At 46.1% G+C, this 16,937-nt stretch overlaps 1 protein-coding gene across 2 annotated transcripts in view; it reads right to left on the bottom strand.

The window, feature by feature from the left end:
• Nucleotides 1-1,404: 1,404 nt before the first annotated feature.
• Nucleotides 1,405-16,937, bottom strand: part of mctp1a (multiple C2 domains, transmembrane 1a) — a 147,763-nt gene continuing 132,230 nt past the window's right edge. For both annotated transcript variants that reach the window (XM_071927472.1, XM_071927471.1), the window contains exons 19-22: nucleotides 11,375-11,484; nucleotides 10,239-10,348; nucleotides 9,581-9,678; nucleotides 1,405-1,542 (exon numbers count right to left, since the gene is read on the bottom strand). In XM_071927472.1, coding sequence (XP_071783573.1) covers nucleotides 1,471-1,542; nucleotides 9,581-9,678; nucleotides 10,239-10,348; nucleotides 11,375-11,484 — 390 coding nt within the window. In that variant the 3' untranslated portion in view covers nucleotides 1,405-1,470. The remainder of the gene's footprint in view (nucleotides 1,543-9,580; nucleotides 9,679-10,238; nucleotides 10,349-11,374; nucleotides 11,485-16,937) is intronic.

The raw sequence follows: 16,937 nt of genomic DNA, 5'->3' as shown, positions 1-16,937 counted from the left end.
TGTGTGTGTGTGTGTGTGTGTGTGTGTGTGTGTACGCTTGTGTGCATGGATGCTTGCGCGTGTGCCCACCGAGGCAAACACATGGGGAGATGAGAGGAGAGGAGACCAGCCTTTCAAACAAGATTAGGGCTGTGCCTGCCTAAAGGCCTGCCTGCCTGGCGACACTCTCTGCATAGACCGGGTGACATCTATATTAGCGCCGCAGCAGCAAGCCCAGTCTGCTGCCCCCCTGTTGACAGAGAGGGAGAGGAGGTGGGTGTCTGTCTGTCTGACTGTCTGACTGACTGTCTGACTGACTGGGGATTTTGACATGTGTTTAAGGGCTAAAACAATGCTACAGTACAATTATCTGGGCAGTAAGTAGTGATGCGGGTTCAGTGGCACAACGCCAGCTGTCTCATGCTCGTACAATGTCGTCCTTTTTTTCCCTCTGGTTATTATCTGATGATGATTATGTAATCCCAATCTATTTTTGGGAAGCATAAAGAGACTCTGGAAGATACTGTGATCTAAACTGACACCATTGTCCAAAGTTTGATTTTTTGGATTCAAATGCACTTCGAACTGATTACCAAACAATACTAGAAAAGCAAATCTGGCCATTGCGCTAAAAGCACGGATACCACCAAAGGCTTTTTAATCATTCGGTCCGGTTTTGTGTTTAGTAGCAGGACATATCTGGAGGCTAACGAGCTAATTGCTAATCAACTTGGCTGGCCGAGTCGGAGTGGAAACGATCCAAACGGCTGCCAGTGAACATAACATCATTACCACATCCAAGAGGGAGGGGGGGGTAGATATTCAGTATAAAAACAATTTGAAAATATAAACATATTGCCAAAACCATTGAATGATTAGAATAGTAGAAAAAAAAAGCTTGTATTCTATTGCAGCACGATATTGCAGAATGTTAGTATAAGGCTCGTATTTCGACAAACATGGATGCACTCGATATGTCATTTTGGAACGGTCAGTAGAAATGCTAAAACTCGTTGTTTTACTCTTTGTGTGACACTTGTGGCAAGCAAACGGACAGGAGAGTCCTGCGAGCTGTCAGAGTGATGGAGAGGAGAAACGAGGAGAGTCGCTCACATGGCTGAGAAAAAGGTCAAGCCTTCCATCCATCCTTCCCGCTCGCCATGAAAATCAATCAAAAGCATAACGACGATAAGAATAATTCAAGATATTTCTCATACTCTTCTCCCTTTTTTTTTTTGTACAAAATTACACTTCAGGAATCTGAACTGTACATCATGTATAATTGAAGACAGAAAAGGATTTAGAGAGAGAGAGAGAGAGAGAGAGAGAGAGAGAGAAGAGAGAAAAAAAACAGACAAATAAAAAAAATTAAAAAAAGAGGAGGGAGAGCTGTGCTGGTCCAGGCCCGTCTTCCTCTGCTCCTCGGTGTCCAGTAATAGACGAAGAGAAGAAAAGTGGAGAAGAGAGGAGTCGGTGGGCGGACGCAGTCATCTACCCGGGGTTGTTTTTCTTCCTTTTATTTGGACTGGGATTGGGATCCAGTTTCAGCTCTCGGTACTGCACCTGTTAAAACACACACACACACGCACACACACACACACACACACACACACGCACACACACCACCCGGTCAGGTGGAGAGAGCAAAAGGATGCTGGAATAGCACAGAAACCCTCCAGAGGCTCTCTGTGTCCAGCTGTGTGGAACAGTGGCCTCGGGGAAGGGATTACACACTGATTACAACATACACACACATGTGCAGACACACATACACACACGCATAGACACACACACACATAAAATACAATACATGCACACTTGTTTTCAAAGCTCCAAATACACCCGTGTTCACACACACACACACATGCACACACACACACACATATACACACACTTCCACAGCTGTGGAACAGTGGCCTAAGGGAAGGGATCACACAAACAAACAGAGAACAGGGCAAGGGCTCATGGGAAAGCTTGGAGAGACTACAGAGTCATCTCGGCATGGCGAGGTGAGGAGAGAAAGGGCAGAGAGATGGGAAGGAGACAGAAGGTAGAAAACGCAGCTTAACCCTTTCAAAACCAAAACCTGTGCTGGGCCGCTAGTTATTCCAGCATCAAAGCTACTACTGATCACACACTGACTGTGTTTGTTAGCTTGGTTACTGTACTGTGCAGGAACTGTCTGGGGGTTATGAGGAGCGGCCATCTAATTAGGGACAAATTCCTTTTGGATGAACGGAAACCACTCTCATCCTGAATGATTAATCCTCAGTTTATGTAGAACAAAGGGGGCTATTAGAAAAAGGAGGCAGGTCACTTGATACATCTGCCTCTCTGGGAGAAACCCACATCTGAGCCTGGGTTTCTGTACAGGTAGGCCTACATCTGAGCATCTATAACCTCTGCTGGCCAGAGAGGTCTATAATCAATGGATACCAGATAAGACAGCTGACTTCGTGAGACCCTGGTCCTCCTTCCAGAGAGGTAGAGGTACCTGTCAGCCATTAGAACCTAGCATTAATTCGTAGCCTGATCAATATTTCCCGTTTTCTTCTTTCTTTCTTTTTTAACTACTGCTTTAAAGAGAAATCACACCGGTACGAAACACCTCAGTGAACCTTTAATCCAAAACACCATACAGCACCATGTGTGCACACATTTTTAGCGGCCCTCATGGGAATTAAGCCCCTAACCCCGGCAGTCTGAGTGCCATGCTCTACCTGTTGAGCTACAAAGACCTTTTGTATTCTTTGCCCTTTCTTAGCCCATTGTTTTGCATATTATTTTTGGATAACCCTTTACTTGGATAGTCCAATGTCGATACTCAACTACCAGGTGACAAAAAGTAGATGTTCAGTAAATTTTGAAATTTGCTGAATCTCTATATACTATAATGTAACCCTAACACTGACCCCATTTTTAATCTTAACCCTAACCCAGAAGATGAATATCTATAGGCTACCTTTCACACTATTATATCACCTGAAACTCAGTAGACTTTTTGAGTGACACATTATAGCCACTGTATCAGCAGTGGACTGTCCAAATAAAGTGTGACCTATTTTTCCCCCGCAGGGAACAGTTTCCTATTTGATGTGATGCTTTGCAAACAAAGATGGTGAACAGAGCCTAGAAAGACACCGCTCTTCAGTGATGGACACTCATACACAAGTACATCACAGTGGCTGAGCCTCAAAAACCATAGACTGTCACTCTAGCATAGTCTCGCACTTTCAGATGCACACACACGCACGCACGCACGCACACACACACACACACACAGTCGCTAGCCTAGACAGTTTCAAGACACTGACAAGCACTAGCCACTGAATCAGAATAATAATAAAAAAAACAACAACAGAGACTTAACAGTCACAGCACCAAAGAGCCAGTATCGTCTGTGGGATCCCTCCTAGGCTGACGTACTGTAGGCTACTCTGTCTGTCTGACTGACTGACACCCGCTCTGATTCTCCAGGCAGACAACAAACTGACGTCAATACAGTCTCTCTGTTCTGTCTCAGGGTGGGTCTGTAGCTGCTGCGGACGGGAACAGCAGCATGTCTCAACGCCGGCTGGGAGCAGCCCTTTATCATCCATCTTCTACTGGTTACCACTGTCGCTTCACTGAAGGGCTCCAGTATCCTCTGCCTGCGCCGCACACATCTGACACGCAAACCCAGTGAAGATACATGCATACACACACAGGTATGAGCACTTGCAAAGGGAATGTACACACACACAGTCACACACACACACACACACAACCCACGCAGACACCCCCTCCACCCCCATGTCATTAAAATCCCATACCAATCCACACACACACACACACAGTTCCTCTCTCACAGCGGTGGTCACCAATGTCCCATAAAGGTGCTTAGAGAGTGGTTAGGCTAGCATGTGTTCCCCTCCTCGCCTCACTAGGCAGCCAGACTGCACTGATTCAGGGCCCCGATACTCCTCGCTGTCCGCAGCCCCCGGCCCCGCAAGGCAAGCTAACATCTGACTAAACACCTGTACAAATAAAGACTGGTTCACGGTGAATGTTGGATAGAGAGAGAGGAGGACAGAGGAAGAAACACAGACAGAGAGAGAGAGAAAGAGAGAGAGAGAGAGAGATGGTCTGGATGATTCTGGTGATGAGAAAATAATCCATGCAGGGTAAACAAGGGAGGAAGGGATAAGGGAAGCGAGAGGAAGGAGGGATGGAAACAGAAACAGAAAGACAGACAGACCGGAGGAGGAACACAGAAAGAGACGGTGAGAGACAGAGGGAGTGAACGGTGACAAACTAACATAGGAAATGGGGAGAGAAAACAAAGAGAGGGAGAAGAAGAGACCGGGGTGAGGCAGAGGGAGAGCTGCGGCCAGTCGGGCGATGACAGATACTGTTCTCATGTGGGTGTGGATCCTTTTATAGCCCAGCCAACTAAAGCAGACAACGGAGCAAAGACCCAGGGGAGAGAGAGAGACGGGTTTATATGGCCCCATCTGTGTGTGTGTGTGTGTGTGTGTGTGTGTGGGGATAGTTTCATTATGTGTGCTTAGGGGACCATGACAGTCCTGGCGGAGTGCCCACATAGATTGCGATCACTGACAGTGGTTCGTCCGATGGATGAACAAGTGAATGAATGGATGAACGGTTTAATTCAGTCATGAATGACAGAGTGACTAACAGCACATCTGCACATGGTGTAGTTACAAGAATACATATCTGTTAACATCAAATGATTGCCATTACATCCGCAAACAATCCACCAACTGTTACCCTAATGTTGGAAATGTTCTTTTCTCCATGTACAACTCCCTCTCACTCATCGTTTGCTACAAGCTTGAAACAAGCCACCCCGCATCCCGAAGTGGGACAGGTATCGTATGGGATCACTGGCTGTTAGTGGTCCCATTATACGGCCAAACGCCTACAACAGCGAAAAAAAAAAGGAGGAAGACAGCAATTTAATTCTGCATGTTGACATTCCTATCCAAACAAAAATCTATCTAAGTGCATACGAACAAAGAAAAGTTTTCATGTCAGGAGAAAGTAGGTTTTCCTTTCTCATGAAGAGAAGGGAAGGGGACGGGGAAAAAAAAAAAGAAAGGAAGAAGAAACAACAATATCTCAATCAAACGAGAGATTCTCTGTGAAGAGCTGCCAGCCAAGAGACACGGGGCTCGCACGTCACGAGTTCAATTCCACCTTTACGGGTGACAGGCCTGCCTGGCGCTATACCCTTGGCTCCCTGCTCACCTCGCCTAATAGCACACACACACACACACACACACACACACACACACACACACACACAGGCACCCAGCAGATGCAAACAACAAGAGCTAGTTAAAGTCAAAAGAGAGAGGCGGCGAGGAGAAAGTGGGACGTTAACAAAATAAAAGAAAGCGGAATAGGGCGAGAGTAAAAAGTGCGGTGACGCGGCGAGCTTATAAGCAATTTGGTAGCGAGAGTAGGGAGCTCAAAGGGAACATCGACAGGAGAGGCAGTGGGTAAAGACCCAGCGCCGCTCAAAGGCTGCTCCACCCTCGCTCCTCTCCTCTCCTCTCCTCTCCTCTCCTCTCCTCTCCCAAATGTTGACAGTACAACTGCAAAACAGGCTTTGAAGTGCGCTCTGCTGAAGGGGCGCCGTGTACCAGCGAGTGCTTCGTTTAACGGTGTTATACACAAAGCGTCCCGAGACCCAGCTCTCTCTCTGTCTGTCTCTCATTCTCTCCCTCTCTCTCTCTCTCCCTCCCTCCCATTGAAACCTTTGACAGTGTTTTGATGATGCCGGGGTGGGCAGACAGACGAGGCGAGACCAAGGTGGATGACGGTGAGCAAAAAAGGCAAATAGGCAAGTAAATAAATCAAGTCAAGAAAGAAGGCAAGGGAGCAACATTTTAATGATACTATCCTATTCTGTTTCTAGCCATTTCCACAGAGCGGGGAAACTCAGAGCTGGTTTCATCTCCTGTGACGCCTAACCTAGCATAAGGGTTATTAAATGCTCCCAGAGAAAAACAATTGTGTACAGTTCAGACACCCAAAGATCGGAGGATTCAGCACTCACGTCTATTGTTGGGAGAGAAAAAGCATGTCAAGGTGACATAAGCTGGTGAGCAGAAGAAAAAAAAGACACACACACACACACACACACAAAGTGAGGAAAGTTTTGCCTGTTAGTCGCTGCGGTGCTGCGCCTACTGAATAGTGACTAATTGGCCACTTGCAGTGAAATGTTTAAATTTGTCACAAAAGCGAGAGAGGGAGGGAAGGACAAAGGGAGGGAGAGAGAGACCTCTGGCTCAGAGACGGTGGATGGTGAGTGATGGTGTCTGGCAACGATTCAACCTCTAACTATCCTGCCTTTGACCTTTTGACCCCGGTGTGTCCAATCAGGGTCATCTTCAGCATGACTGTTGCCTAAAAATATTACCCCCAACTCCCCAATGTCCATTAGGAGCTAAATTGGAATTCATGTCTATTTTTGTACTGGGGGGGTTGATCCTGCTACTTTACGCCGATCATAAAGGACCACTTGGCATGCTAATTGCCTTGGCCCTACTTATGCACTCCCTAGCTCACATGGCTAATGGCGTCGTAAAACATGCTAGTGCGCCGACACGTCCCAAACGCCAGGTAGGGAATACTTAGCACTCTAACCGTGCTCGGTTTGGCCTCGTTTAAGAGGACATGAAGGATTCCCCCGTAATGACCGTAAAGATAGCTTACCCCGGCGTAAGATCCCAGCCAGATACAGGATACAGCTACCTAGAGGGGGAGAGCCGCTCTCTCTCACATACACATGCACCCCTGCACACACACACACACACACACACTGAGGCCAGCCTTTAACATTACAGCTCACGGGGGGACATAACGACTTAAGTAAACTGATCAGCTGGTAAAAAAGGAACTCTGTGGTGTAAGTGTGAGTTTTCTCTGCCTGTTGCCGTACCCGTATACCAGTAGGGATTTGGTCCTTAAAGGAGGTTTGACAGTGCTGTTAGGGGCCCGGTGTTAGTGATTTGGAGAGCTTGGTTCAACACACACACACACACACACACACACATGGCCCATGTTTGGGCTCAGTTTACCACTGATGAGGGCTGAGGAGACGGACATGATTTGGAGACACCCACTCTATAGGATTTCAGGTGGCCATAGTGTATATGTACTTTATGGGGAGAGATGGAGGATGAGCAAAACGAGAGTACAAAAGCTGTTCCACAGTGACGCTGAAGCGCTATGCAGCCATATACAGTATGATGGACTATGGCCCAGTGTGGCTGCCCTTTGTATATAAAGTCATTAGAACCTCATCAGTTCTGGCTGCACTGAAGCACCTCCAAATGATGCGGAACACTGAACTGGCCCCAACCCACCTCGCACACACTACTGCTGGGAGAAGATGTGTGTCTATGTGTGTGTGTGTGTGTGTGTGTGTGTGTGTGTGTGTGTGTTAGGTCACACCGGGGCCCTGAAATAGCACTTCATTAGTCATCCACGGTGTCAGGCATAGTGGGCCCCTGAACCAATGCCAGTGGGTGCCACGGACACGTGCCCGTGAGGGGACGCTCCATTTGGACCCCAGCACCTCTCTGTAACATCCCAGAGCCTCCGGGGCCTGGTCCCCACGGGCCACTGTGACCCAGAAAGGCGGGGCCAGGCAATGAGGTGAACCTACCACCGGAGGCAGCGGCGGGACGCACCGCAGAGCAGAACGTTCTGGTCCGTTTTTAGCCGGCGTCCTCACAGCGGGGTTTCTTCCCTGCAAACTAACCTTTACATTCAGTCAGAAAGTGATCAGCACAGGTCTTAGTTCTTTACCGGTTGGATGAGCGGTGACTCACAATTTTACCTCCTTCATCTCTGTTCGTATGCTTTGGTAAGCTTCTCCTTTTCTTACAAATTCGGACTCTGCTAAACTCTGATTTTTCATCGAGTTGGAATAGCCTCCCTGTTCTCTACCTCACACTTCCTAACAGTGTCAGTTGATATGAGATCTTATTTTATTCCAAATGAGACTCCCTCGTCCTAAACAATCAAACCAATCAACCCCATTCAGCAATCAGCTCCATCCATACCTCCTTTCCTCCTTCCTTCCTCCCTCTCTCTCTGCTTCCACCCCATCTGTCTTTCCTCCCCTAAAATCTCCTCTTACCCCTCTCCATTGGTCTTTCACCCTCATTACTCCATAAGCCTCCACACTGTCACTGAAACCTGGCAACAATTACCATTCCAGCAGCTGCAGCAATAACAGTTACAGTAGCAGTTACAGTATTACTTATACAGTAGGCACAGCTCCAGCACCAGGAGCACCAGACCAGACCAGCCTGTCTGACCCCCCCTTACCCAGCCAGCAGGCCCTCATTAGGGGCCTTGTAAAGGCCTCGTACCTGCCGGGCCTGGGCCCCTCCACTTCTCCGGCCCTTCAGGCTCCAGGTGTGTAAGGTGGCTGCACTTCACCAGAGGGGACAGCTTGGGCTCATTTGGGCCGACGGCTACCTGCTTAGTGCCTATCACTGTAGCAGGCCCCAGAAAACTATGAAACTGTAAAACCGCACGGGGGCGGAGAGGGGGAGAGCATGGGGAGGGGGGTTGGCAGGGGCGGGAAGGGGAGCAAGGATTATGACCCTGTAAAGATGAAAGAGGTCGCGGGCAACAAGCGATCAAAGAGGAAGTGTGTCGGCGCTGATGTGGCAGGGGATTGGTCGGATCAGAGGCCCCAGCTAGTTCAGCCTCGGTCTGCATGCATGTGTGTGTGTGTGCGTGTGTGTGTGTTGAACTCAGCACAGCGGGGCTTAACGGCCACAGCGGACACCATCAGTGCCGGATAACACAACGACTTTCACAAGCTGCCGCTTAATTGCAGTTTAAACAGCACCTTGTCCTAGGCAGCGCAGCATGTTAAGAGAGTTAACATACACACACACACACACACACACGCACACACACACACAGACACACATCAGCACCCCTACACACCTATATTTTACCCTAACGAAGCGTCCTCACTCTTCAGCTGCAGAGTTAATCCGATCTCACGGTTAATGTAGAAGCAAAACCGCATGAGGCTGGTTAACTGTTGGTTTACACTCTGTTCTAATTACTAGCATAGCTGGAAAACAACAGCTAATGGTGTGTGTGTGTGTGCATGTGTGTGTGTGTGTGGGTATGTGTGCGTGTGTGTGTGTGTGAGTGAGTGCGTGTGTGTATGGAGTCAATCAGCCTAGTTATATGCTGGGCACTAAACTCACTTAACCTTGTTATCTTATTACCTAGCTCCAGTATTGTATGTGGAAATTGAATTAGATCAGGAAGCTATTAATAGGAAAACATAGAAAGGATTTTGAAACAATTAGATTAAACGTCTCCACGGCATAATAATGGAAAGTCAGTATATTGTACGTAAACAGTATAACAGCGATGTGAATGAACCGAGCCAGAGGCTGAGAGGAGGAAAGAGACAGAAAAATGAGAAAGCGCAAGAGAGAGAAGGGATAACAGAAGGAGCCCTAGCCCTTGCCCACGTCAGAGACTGACAAACATGGAGTATAAAGGATGAAAAGAAAGAGAGAAAGACGAAAGTGGAAAGTTCACCCACCACTTGTACGTCTGAGGGCACTCGGGACAGGAAGTCTAGCAGCTCGTTGTTATCGATGGTGTACGGGTCTCGCAGCTTCTTGGTGAATTTATTCACCCCTTTACAGAGAGAGAGAGAGAGAGCGAGAGCGAGAGAGAGAGAGAGAGAGAGAGAGGGTGGGGGCAGATAAGAAGAGGTAGAGATGGGAGGGAAGGAGGGAAAGCTCATCAGCACACACTGTATGTTGTTATAGCCTTCATGGCTGCTGCGCTCTCTCTTTCTGATTCTATCAACAGTACAGTGAATGTACACTACTGTATATCATCAGAGGGCTCTCATAGACCTTCAAGGAACCATTGGAGCCATTGTAGACTAGATTTCTTTGTCCTTCTTAGTCCCTGAGAGTGTACTGCACATTCAACTCTGACTGACAGGAAAAACATGTTATTACTATTTCTATGCTTTTTCTCACAATACAGAAAAGCAGAAAGCAATGTTCAGTGCCCAATCAGTAAAATGTCAACAACAAATCATTATTCTGCCAGAAATTTACTTAGAGATTTTTTGGAGGAAAATGTTATTTTAAGCCGTATAATGTCATGTACTGTATGAGAATGATAAAAACATCTGTACTATAAGTGGATATGCAACTCCACGGCTCTAAACCACTGCAGCTCACCCCAGGCTAGTACGATGTATCGCAGAGGGATGAAGTAGATGATGATGGTGGCCACACCGAGAGCCACAATGGCCAGCCAACTTAGGAAAGGCACAGTCCAGTTAAATGTGCTGAAAACAGAGGAAAACAGGACCGTAAAAATTAGGACACAATAACAACAACAAAGCTCAGTCCAGCCAAACTTGCTGGGAAAGAGAGAGAGATGGGAGTCACTAAGGGCATTGTAATACTTCTGAACCAAAACAAGCTGATCTGGACCGCCCTGCACTAGCCTGGTTACAAATTCATCACACTCACTGGAACTGTGCAGAAGGAAATGGAAATCAAAGTAACCTCACCCAAAGCATTACAGGTCAGCATTGCAGGGTGAAAATGGACTGAATCAATGCAATACACAGTATCTAATCAGTAAAATGTCCTCAACTTCTCAGAAAAAAAATAATATTTCCATCTTCACATGCACTTCAATTTAATTTAAAATGCTTTCAACTGTGCCTGAAAAAACAACCTGTAGCCAGGCACACTTTTTTTTTTTTCATTCCAATTTTCAATCCAAATGGAATTCTCTGCCTTCCCTGTGCCTTGTATGGATCTGAGGGAATGTGAGTGTGAAGGTGCATATGTACACTAACAGTCAAAAGTTTGGACCCACCTAATTTTTCTTTTTTTTTTACTCTTTTCCACATTTTAGATTAATAGTAAAGATTTCTTCATTTTTTCACAACTTCACTATTTATATTTGTCTGAGAAACAAATTCCAAGCATTTAAGCATAAGCCATTAGATCAAAATGACATTAAGATAATGAAAAACATAGTACATTCAATCAGGTGTGTCCAAACTTTTGACTGGTAGTGTATACGGGTGCAAACTCATGGTTTTGTGTGTGTTTCAGCTAACTGGGGGTCATGCGGGGCTAAGTGAGATGTGACGGATAGACAGACAGACGGCCTGTTTGTCTGTCTCTCGGCGCTGGGTGTCACGCTGGCAGCGTTTCCTAAGAGCAGCACTGAGTTAGACTTGGGCTGGCAAGGGGAAGCGGGGCAACCTGGCACCGCGGAACAACACTGGGACGAGCAGAGCAGAGCAGAGCAGAGCAGAGCGGGCCGGGTGCCGAGGAGCGGGCTTACGACTCACTTCTTTATCCTCTCGCCATAGGAGGCCACTTCATCCAGCGCATTCTGCACGCTGATGCACACGTCCTGAATGGCGTACAGCTTGTTCATGAAGCCCTTTCTCTCCGAGTCCTGCGAGAGGACAGATAGAGAGTCGCAAGAGTGAAAGAAAGCGAGGGTGAGGGAGAAAGAGAGGGAGAGAGAGAGAAAGAGAGAGAGAGAAGGGAGGAGAGAGGAGAGAGGAGAGAGGAGAGAGAAGACAGAGGCTGGGCACAGGCGTCTTTGTGAAAACAATACATTTTAAATAGCGTCAAAGACTTGAAGAGGGGAGCCAAATCACCGGATATCCTGCTTGAACTGACGGAGTGCTTTCATTCCAGGCAGTAATAGAGATATAAAGTCGGCAGAACAAATCAAAATGTTTTCCTCCTTACAAAGCGCACACAGGAAAATTTGAATATGTGAATAGAGAGGCAGAATTAAACTGAAAGCCGAATGGATACATCAATCTTTGGGCGCTCTTTCTCTCTCTCTGTTGCTGCCAAGAGAGCTAGGAAGACCGGGCAGAGCCCTCTTTTGTTCTGCTGGCTGGCACACTGTGATGATGTCACCAGCAGTGACATCATTATCATCCTTATTAACGCCGTCACCCACCATGAAGAGCTCTTCCTTTTCAACTTTTGATGGTTGAGAACTTGAGAATATTGTGAGCGGGGGGAAAGAGACCGCAAACTAGGCAGGCAATCTCGAATCTACAATCCCCTCTTATTGAAACAAAGTGAAGAAGTTAAGAAGTCATGCAACAGTCAACGAGCTGCCTGCTGACTGACTGACAGGCAGGGACAGGACGGATCTAGACAGAATGAGGTGACAGAGAGTGATAGAGAGTGGTTGGGTGCGTGAGGACATAAACACGCAGACTGGTTGAGGCTGGATGTGGTTGGTGGGCATGCTTGGAAGAGAACAGGGGGCATAACAAGGAGGGCTATCTGTTACCAGTAGAAGTCAACGACAAGAGAGTCCAGTGGTTACAGTCATGGTTGGGCACTTTGCAGTATAACAATAGCAGGGGATATGCTACTAAGGAAAGGGCATTTATTATAAGATGAAGTTAAACTAAACTAAAGGCTTAAGCAAAATCAAGAGCTGATGGCATAACCTCAGCTGGCCACCCAATGAGTTATTACGTACCTTTTTTTTTTTTTTTTTTAGAAAGACAGCATGTACAGCAATATCTGTGTTATTGATGAAGATGGATGGACATTGTTAGACTATAGAAGAAAAACTTGTGAGTAATCCCTATCATTAAACCCAAAGAGGACAGTGGAGCAGTCATAGACACAAAACCCCCTGGACCCCAGAGGCCTTTACCACAATTCCCTCCTAGGAGCCAGCCCCCCCACCCCACCAAAGCCCCCCCATTGAGCCCAAAAACACCCCTCCACTGCCCCAATCCAGCCCCCCCGCCCGCCCTCCTCTTTCTGCTCTCCGTCCAGGATCAGATAATGTGAAAAATGAACCATGGAGCAGGCAGGGAGACCACATGGCCTCCCCAGAAAAACCACACAAGACAAATAGATATAATTAGACAGCGTCCCTGGGTTATTTTTCTTCGCAAATATTTTACAAGACTCCCTTTCTTTCTTCCTCCCTCTCTCCTCCTCTCCTCGGCCCTTTCCTCCGAGTCCATCTGTTTTTCATTGCTCGCTCAAACAAATCTCGGGGTGCGGGGTCTATTGTGCTGGGCTGGGTTAGGCCGAGCCGGGCCGGGCCGGGCCGGGTCAGGCCGTTTTTATTTTCGGGCCCGGACTCGGGGGAGGCTGTTTGAGGGCCAGGGGAGTGGTGTGAGAGAGCGGGCGGGGGTGGAGACGATAGGTCAGAGGTCATCGGAGTATAAACCATTGCCACATGCCCCTCGGACTGCGGTCTGACTCCTATTTCCTGTCTTCAAACAAGGCTGAGGGAGGCGGGAGGTAGCAATAACATGGAGGGCCACGGAGAGCCTTGTTTTCCCAGCTCCCCCGCACACTGCGCACATATGGAGCCAGGCAACCTGTTCTTATAATGGAACCTAATATACACACAAACACACACGCACACATACACACACACCCTACAGCTATTAGATAAGGCTGATCTGAACACCTGGTCTTGCTGTGTGACTCTGAAAACTATTTTATATCCCGTCACAGATTAGAGGATGAGGGCCCACAACTTCTAAAAGCATTTGCTTTCTTTACTGTCTTCCCCCGGTGACCTTGACTCTCTGAGCAAGTTTGTCTTCGCCTGTAATGTCACCGCTGATAGGCAGGGAGCTGATGTGCAGGATGCTGACGAGAGTGACAGGGGCGTTCACAGATCACTGTCAAGGTCAAACGAGGCTTGTTAAAATCCCCGCAAACGTTTAGAAAGAGCAGCATACAACAGACACAGTATATAGTCTTTATATATACTGTTATATTTCTGGGAGCAGAGCTTGACTTTGATATTCAGCTGTATCTGGGGAGAAAATGGGGAAGTATTTGAACCAGTGGAGGTGAGCTTACACTTACACAGCCTCAAGAGCGGATACATCACTTGCATAATAGGTTAAATCAAGGACTCTTCACGTTTTTATTATATTCTAAATCCACGCAGTTCATTGTTGATACTTTTTATGATTCTTTGTGTGGTGTGTGTGTGTGTGTGTGTGTGTGTGTGTGTGTGTGTGTGTGCGGCAACCAAGAGTTCACATGTGATATGTGATGAGAACATGGTGTTCCAGTCCTGACCCGCTTCCCGCCACACTCAGGAGGAGAGTACAGGGTCTTTACAGGAGACTTAGGGCCTGTATTTCTGTCTGTCTCTTCCAGTGTCTGTCAGGGAGACTAAGTGGGTTTGTTTGGAGACCTGAAGGCAAGGCTAATAAAATGAAATCTATGAGACCTCTGCTCTGCGTTGGCTACAGTTGCAGCCACGTTAATGCTGGAAGTATGCTACAAATTCCAGCACCTCTGACAACAATGTTCTGACGGATGATGCATCATGGCTTGACTCATTCAGACAGATACGGTAATAAGCCTGCCTAATGCCTAAGCCTGCTTTTTATGGGAAATGGTGGTGTGTTATAGCAACGCTCCTGTCAGTCTCCGAATTGTCAGCAAAGTAGGATGATAGAGAACATTCTTTCAGTAGGATTTAATCTAAGAGAATGCTAAATGTATCTATTGATATGTATAGTTTACTGTCTATTGTATGTCCTGAAAACACATTCCCTTGTCCTAAATGTACGGTCCTGTTGTCCCTGTACCATGCCTGCCTCTATGTACTGTACATACTGTATGTCACTATGTGAATTGTCGTTATGTCTCTGCGCCAACAGCACCAAGAGAAATTCCTGCACAGCTTTTGTACTTGGGAAATAAAGTACTGAATGTGTACTAGAAATGATTTCAAATGTGACATTAAATGAAAGCAGATAGATAAGGAAATATCAAAACAGTAAATACTGTATAGTTTTAAAGCCTGATTTGTGGTTTGACAGCAAAATAGATTCTGTCAAAACATATTTTTACAATGTTCATGACCAACAGTACATTGCTGGTGCAAAATTCATCACTATTTGGGTCTCCTGAATGCATGTTTCAGAGTGTATCACAGTTTACTGTATCTAACATAAATACCAAGGCACCTTGAGGCCTTCGCACACTCTCTCTTCTTATTCTCGTTCTCTTTATGTCTCTTTCTTTACCTGTCTGTCTTTCTGTCTGCCTGTCTCTCTCTTTACCTCCTCTATATGATTTGTTTTCCAATCTGTGGCATACGGCCCAGCAGCATGTGAGTTAAAGATGAAGTCAGAGGAACAACGCACCACTCTGTATCAGAGACAATCTGTGTATCCGGTGAATGAAAGGTTTCTATGTGAGGGAGAAACTTCCTGACATCAATTAACTCTCATCAGTTTGGTTGCAGTAATATTTAGTGAGCTTGTGTCTTTTGTTGCATCTTTTGTGTTTATGTCCGGAGTTTGCATCATTGTTTGTATGTGTGTGTATGTGTGGGTGATGCGACACGTCAGCCACGCGCTCATCAGTTTACCGCTGAGCCAACCTGTGTATGAGTATGTGGAGCAGGCTGCGCCATGGGAGTGCTCCCATCAGGGGAGACAGAGGAGGGAAGGCTCGTTACAGTGATGTGAGCTGTTTGCATGTGTTAAGGAGAAACAACCTTCAGTGACACCAGAGAGAACCCTGGGACACACACACACACATGCACATACACACACACACACACACACACACACACACACACACACACACACACACACACAGAAACAGCCAAGTCAGGCTAACCACATTGCACTTGGTGGTAAATTGTGGTAAACAAATGCGGTAAACTCCTTTAAACACATTATTAAATATTTAACAAAGGAAAGATGCACAATGTCTCCGTACTCTCGACTCTGCTCCCATTTCTCTTTCAGAGAGATAGCATCATAGCAGAGTATATGCAAAAGTGCAAAGTGAGCAGTTGTAAACTTTGCAAAGACAGTTTGTTCTTCACTGACCCAAGGCCTAGAGCTAAACAAGAGAGAGGTCACTGAGGACTTAGCCTATTACTATGGACTCAAATATCTGTCCTATATCTACTGGGTGGAAATAGAGAGAGCCATTTGAGACTGTTTTAACCTCCGATCACATTGTTCTCCCTGCTGGGTTACGCCATAAAAATGATAAACCTAACAGCTATAATGTCGCAGCATATATCCCATCACACCACAAAATGAGTCTGAACCACAAGTGGCTGCTGCTCATTGCTGTGTGCTAAAATTGCACCTGTTTTTCTTTGTCTGTTTTTCTTTTTCCCCTCTCTCTCTCTGGCAGCACAGTAAAAATTGAAATGTCATATAAAACGTGACAGGATGCTAATATGTGGCTCCCAGAGGGCATCTGAAAGTGTTCTTGTTGATTTTGTAACCGCAGATAGAGCCAGCATCCTTCCATTTCCACCCCTGAAAAAAAAAAAAAAAAAAACATTGTAAAGTTGAGTCAAGCTGGGGAACGCTTTAGGGGTGACACCAATTCAATTTCCAAAGCCCATGTAGGAATTAGGAATGACAGAATAACAAATAGCGCATACAATTAGTATCTACTGCTTAAAACTAGATTTGTTGTTTTCTCTTCTACTAAGATAAATGTGGGGAAGAGAAAACAAAAATTGTAGTATTTTTCACCCACAAAACATTACATTTGCCTATGCTAGGTTTTAAATGTAAAAATCATAATTTAGTAATTGATAAAGTCTATAAACACTATCCACTTGTATATGAAGAGGCTTGTTCACAGATACAGCTGTGAGTAGTAGATCTAGTATTATTTTATTTAATTCTATAGATGAGTTGGGATGATGAGTGACATGCTAAGTAAATTGCCATTATACTGCAGAGTAGAAAGTAATATAAACCCTTTATGTAAAATGTTCAGATGACTAAAATTCAACATGTTATTTCTAATATATGAAACAAGCATGAATACTTCTATTGCAAAATGCTCCAGACAGTCTTATTTGATGTTGAAAAGTATCTTATTTCTTCCAAGGATATCCAA

Source organism: Centroberyx gerrardi, chromosome 8 (genome assembly GCF_048128805.1).
Source record: "Centroberyx gerrardi isolate f3 chromosome 8, fCenGer3.hap1.cur.20231027, whole genome shotgun sequence".
NCBI lineage: Eukaryota > Metazoa > Chordata > Actinopteri > Beryciformes > Berycidae > Centroberyx > Centroberyx gerrardi.
Note: the sequence above shows the minus strand (reverse complement) of the source record. Positions and strands in the feature narration are given on the sequence as shown.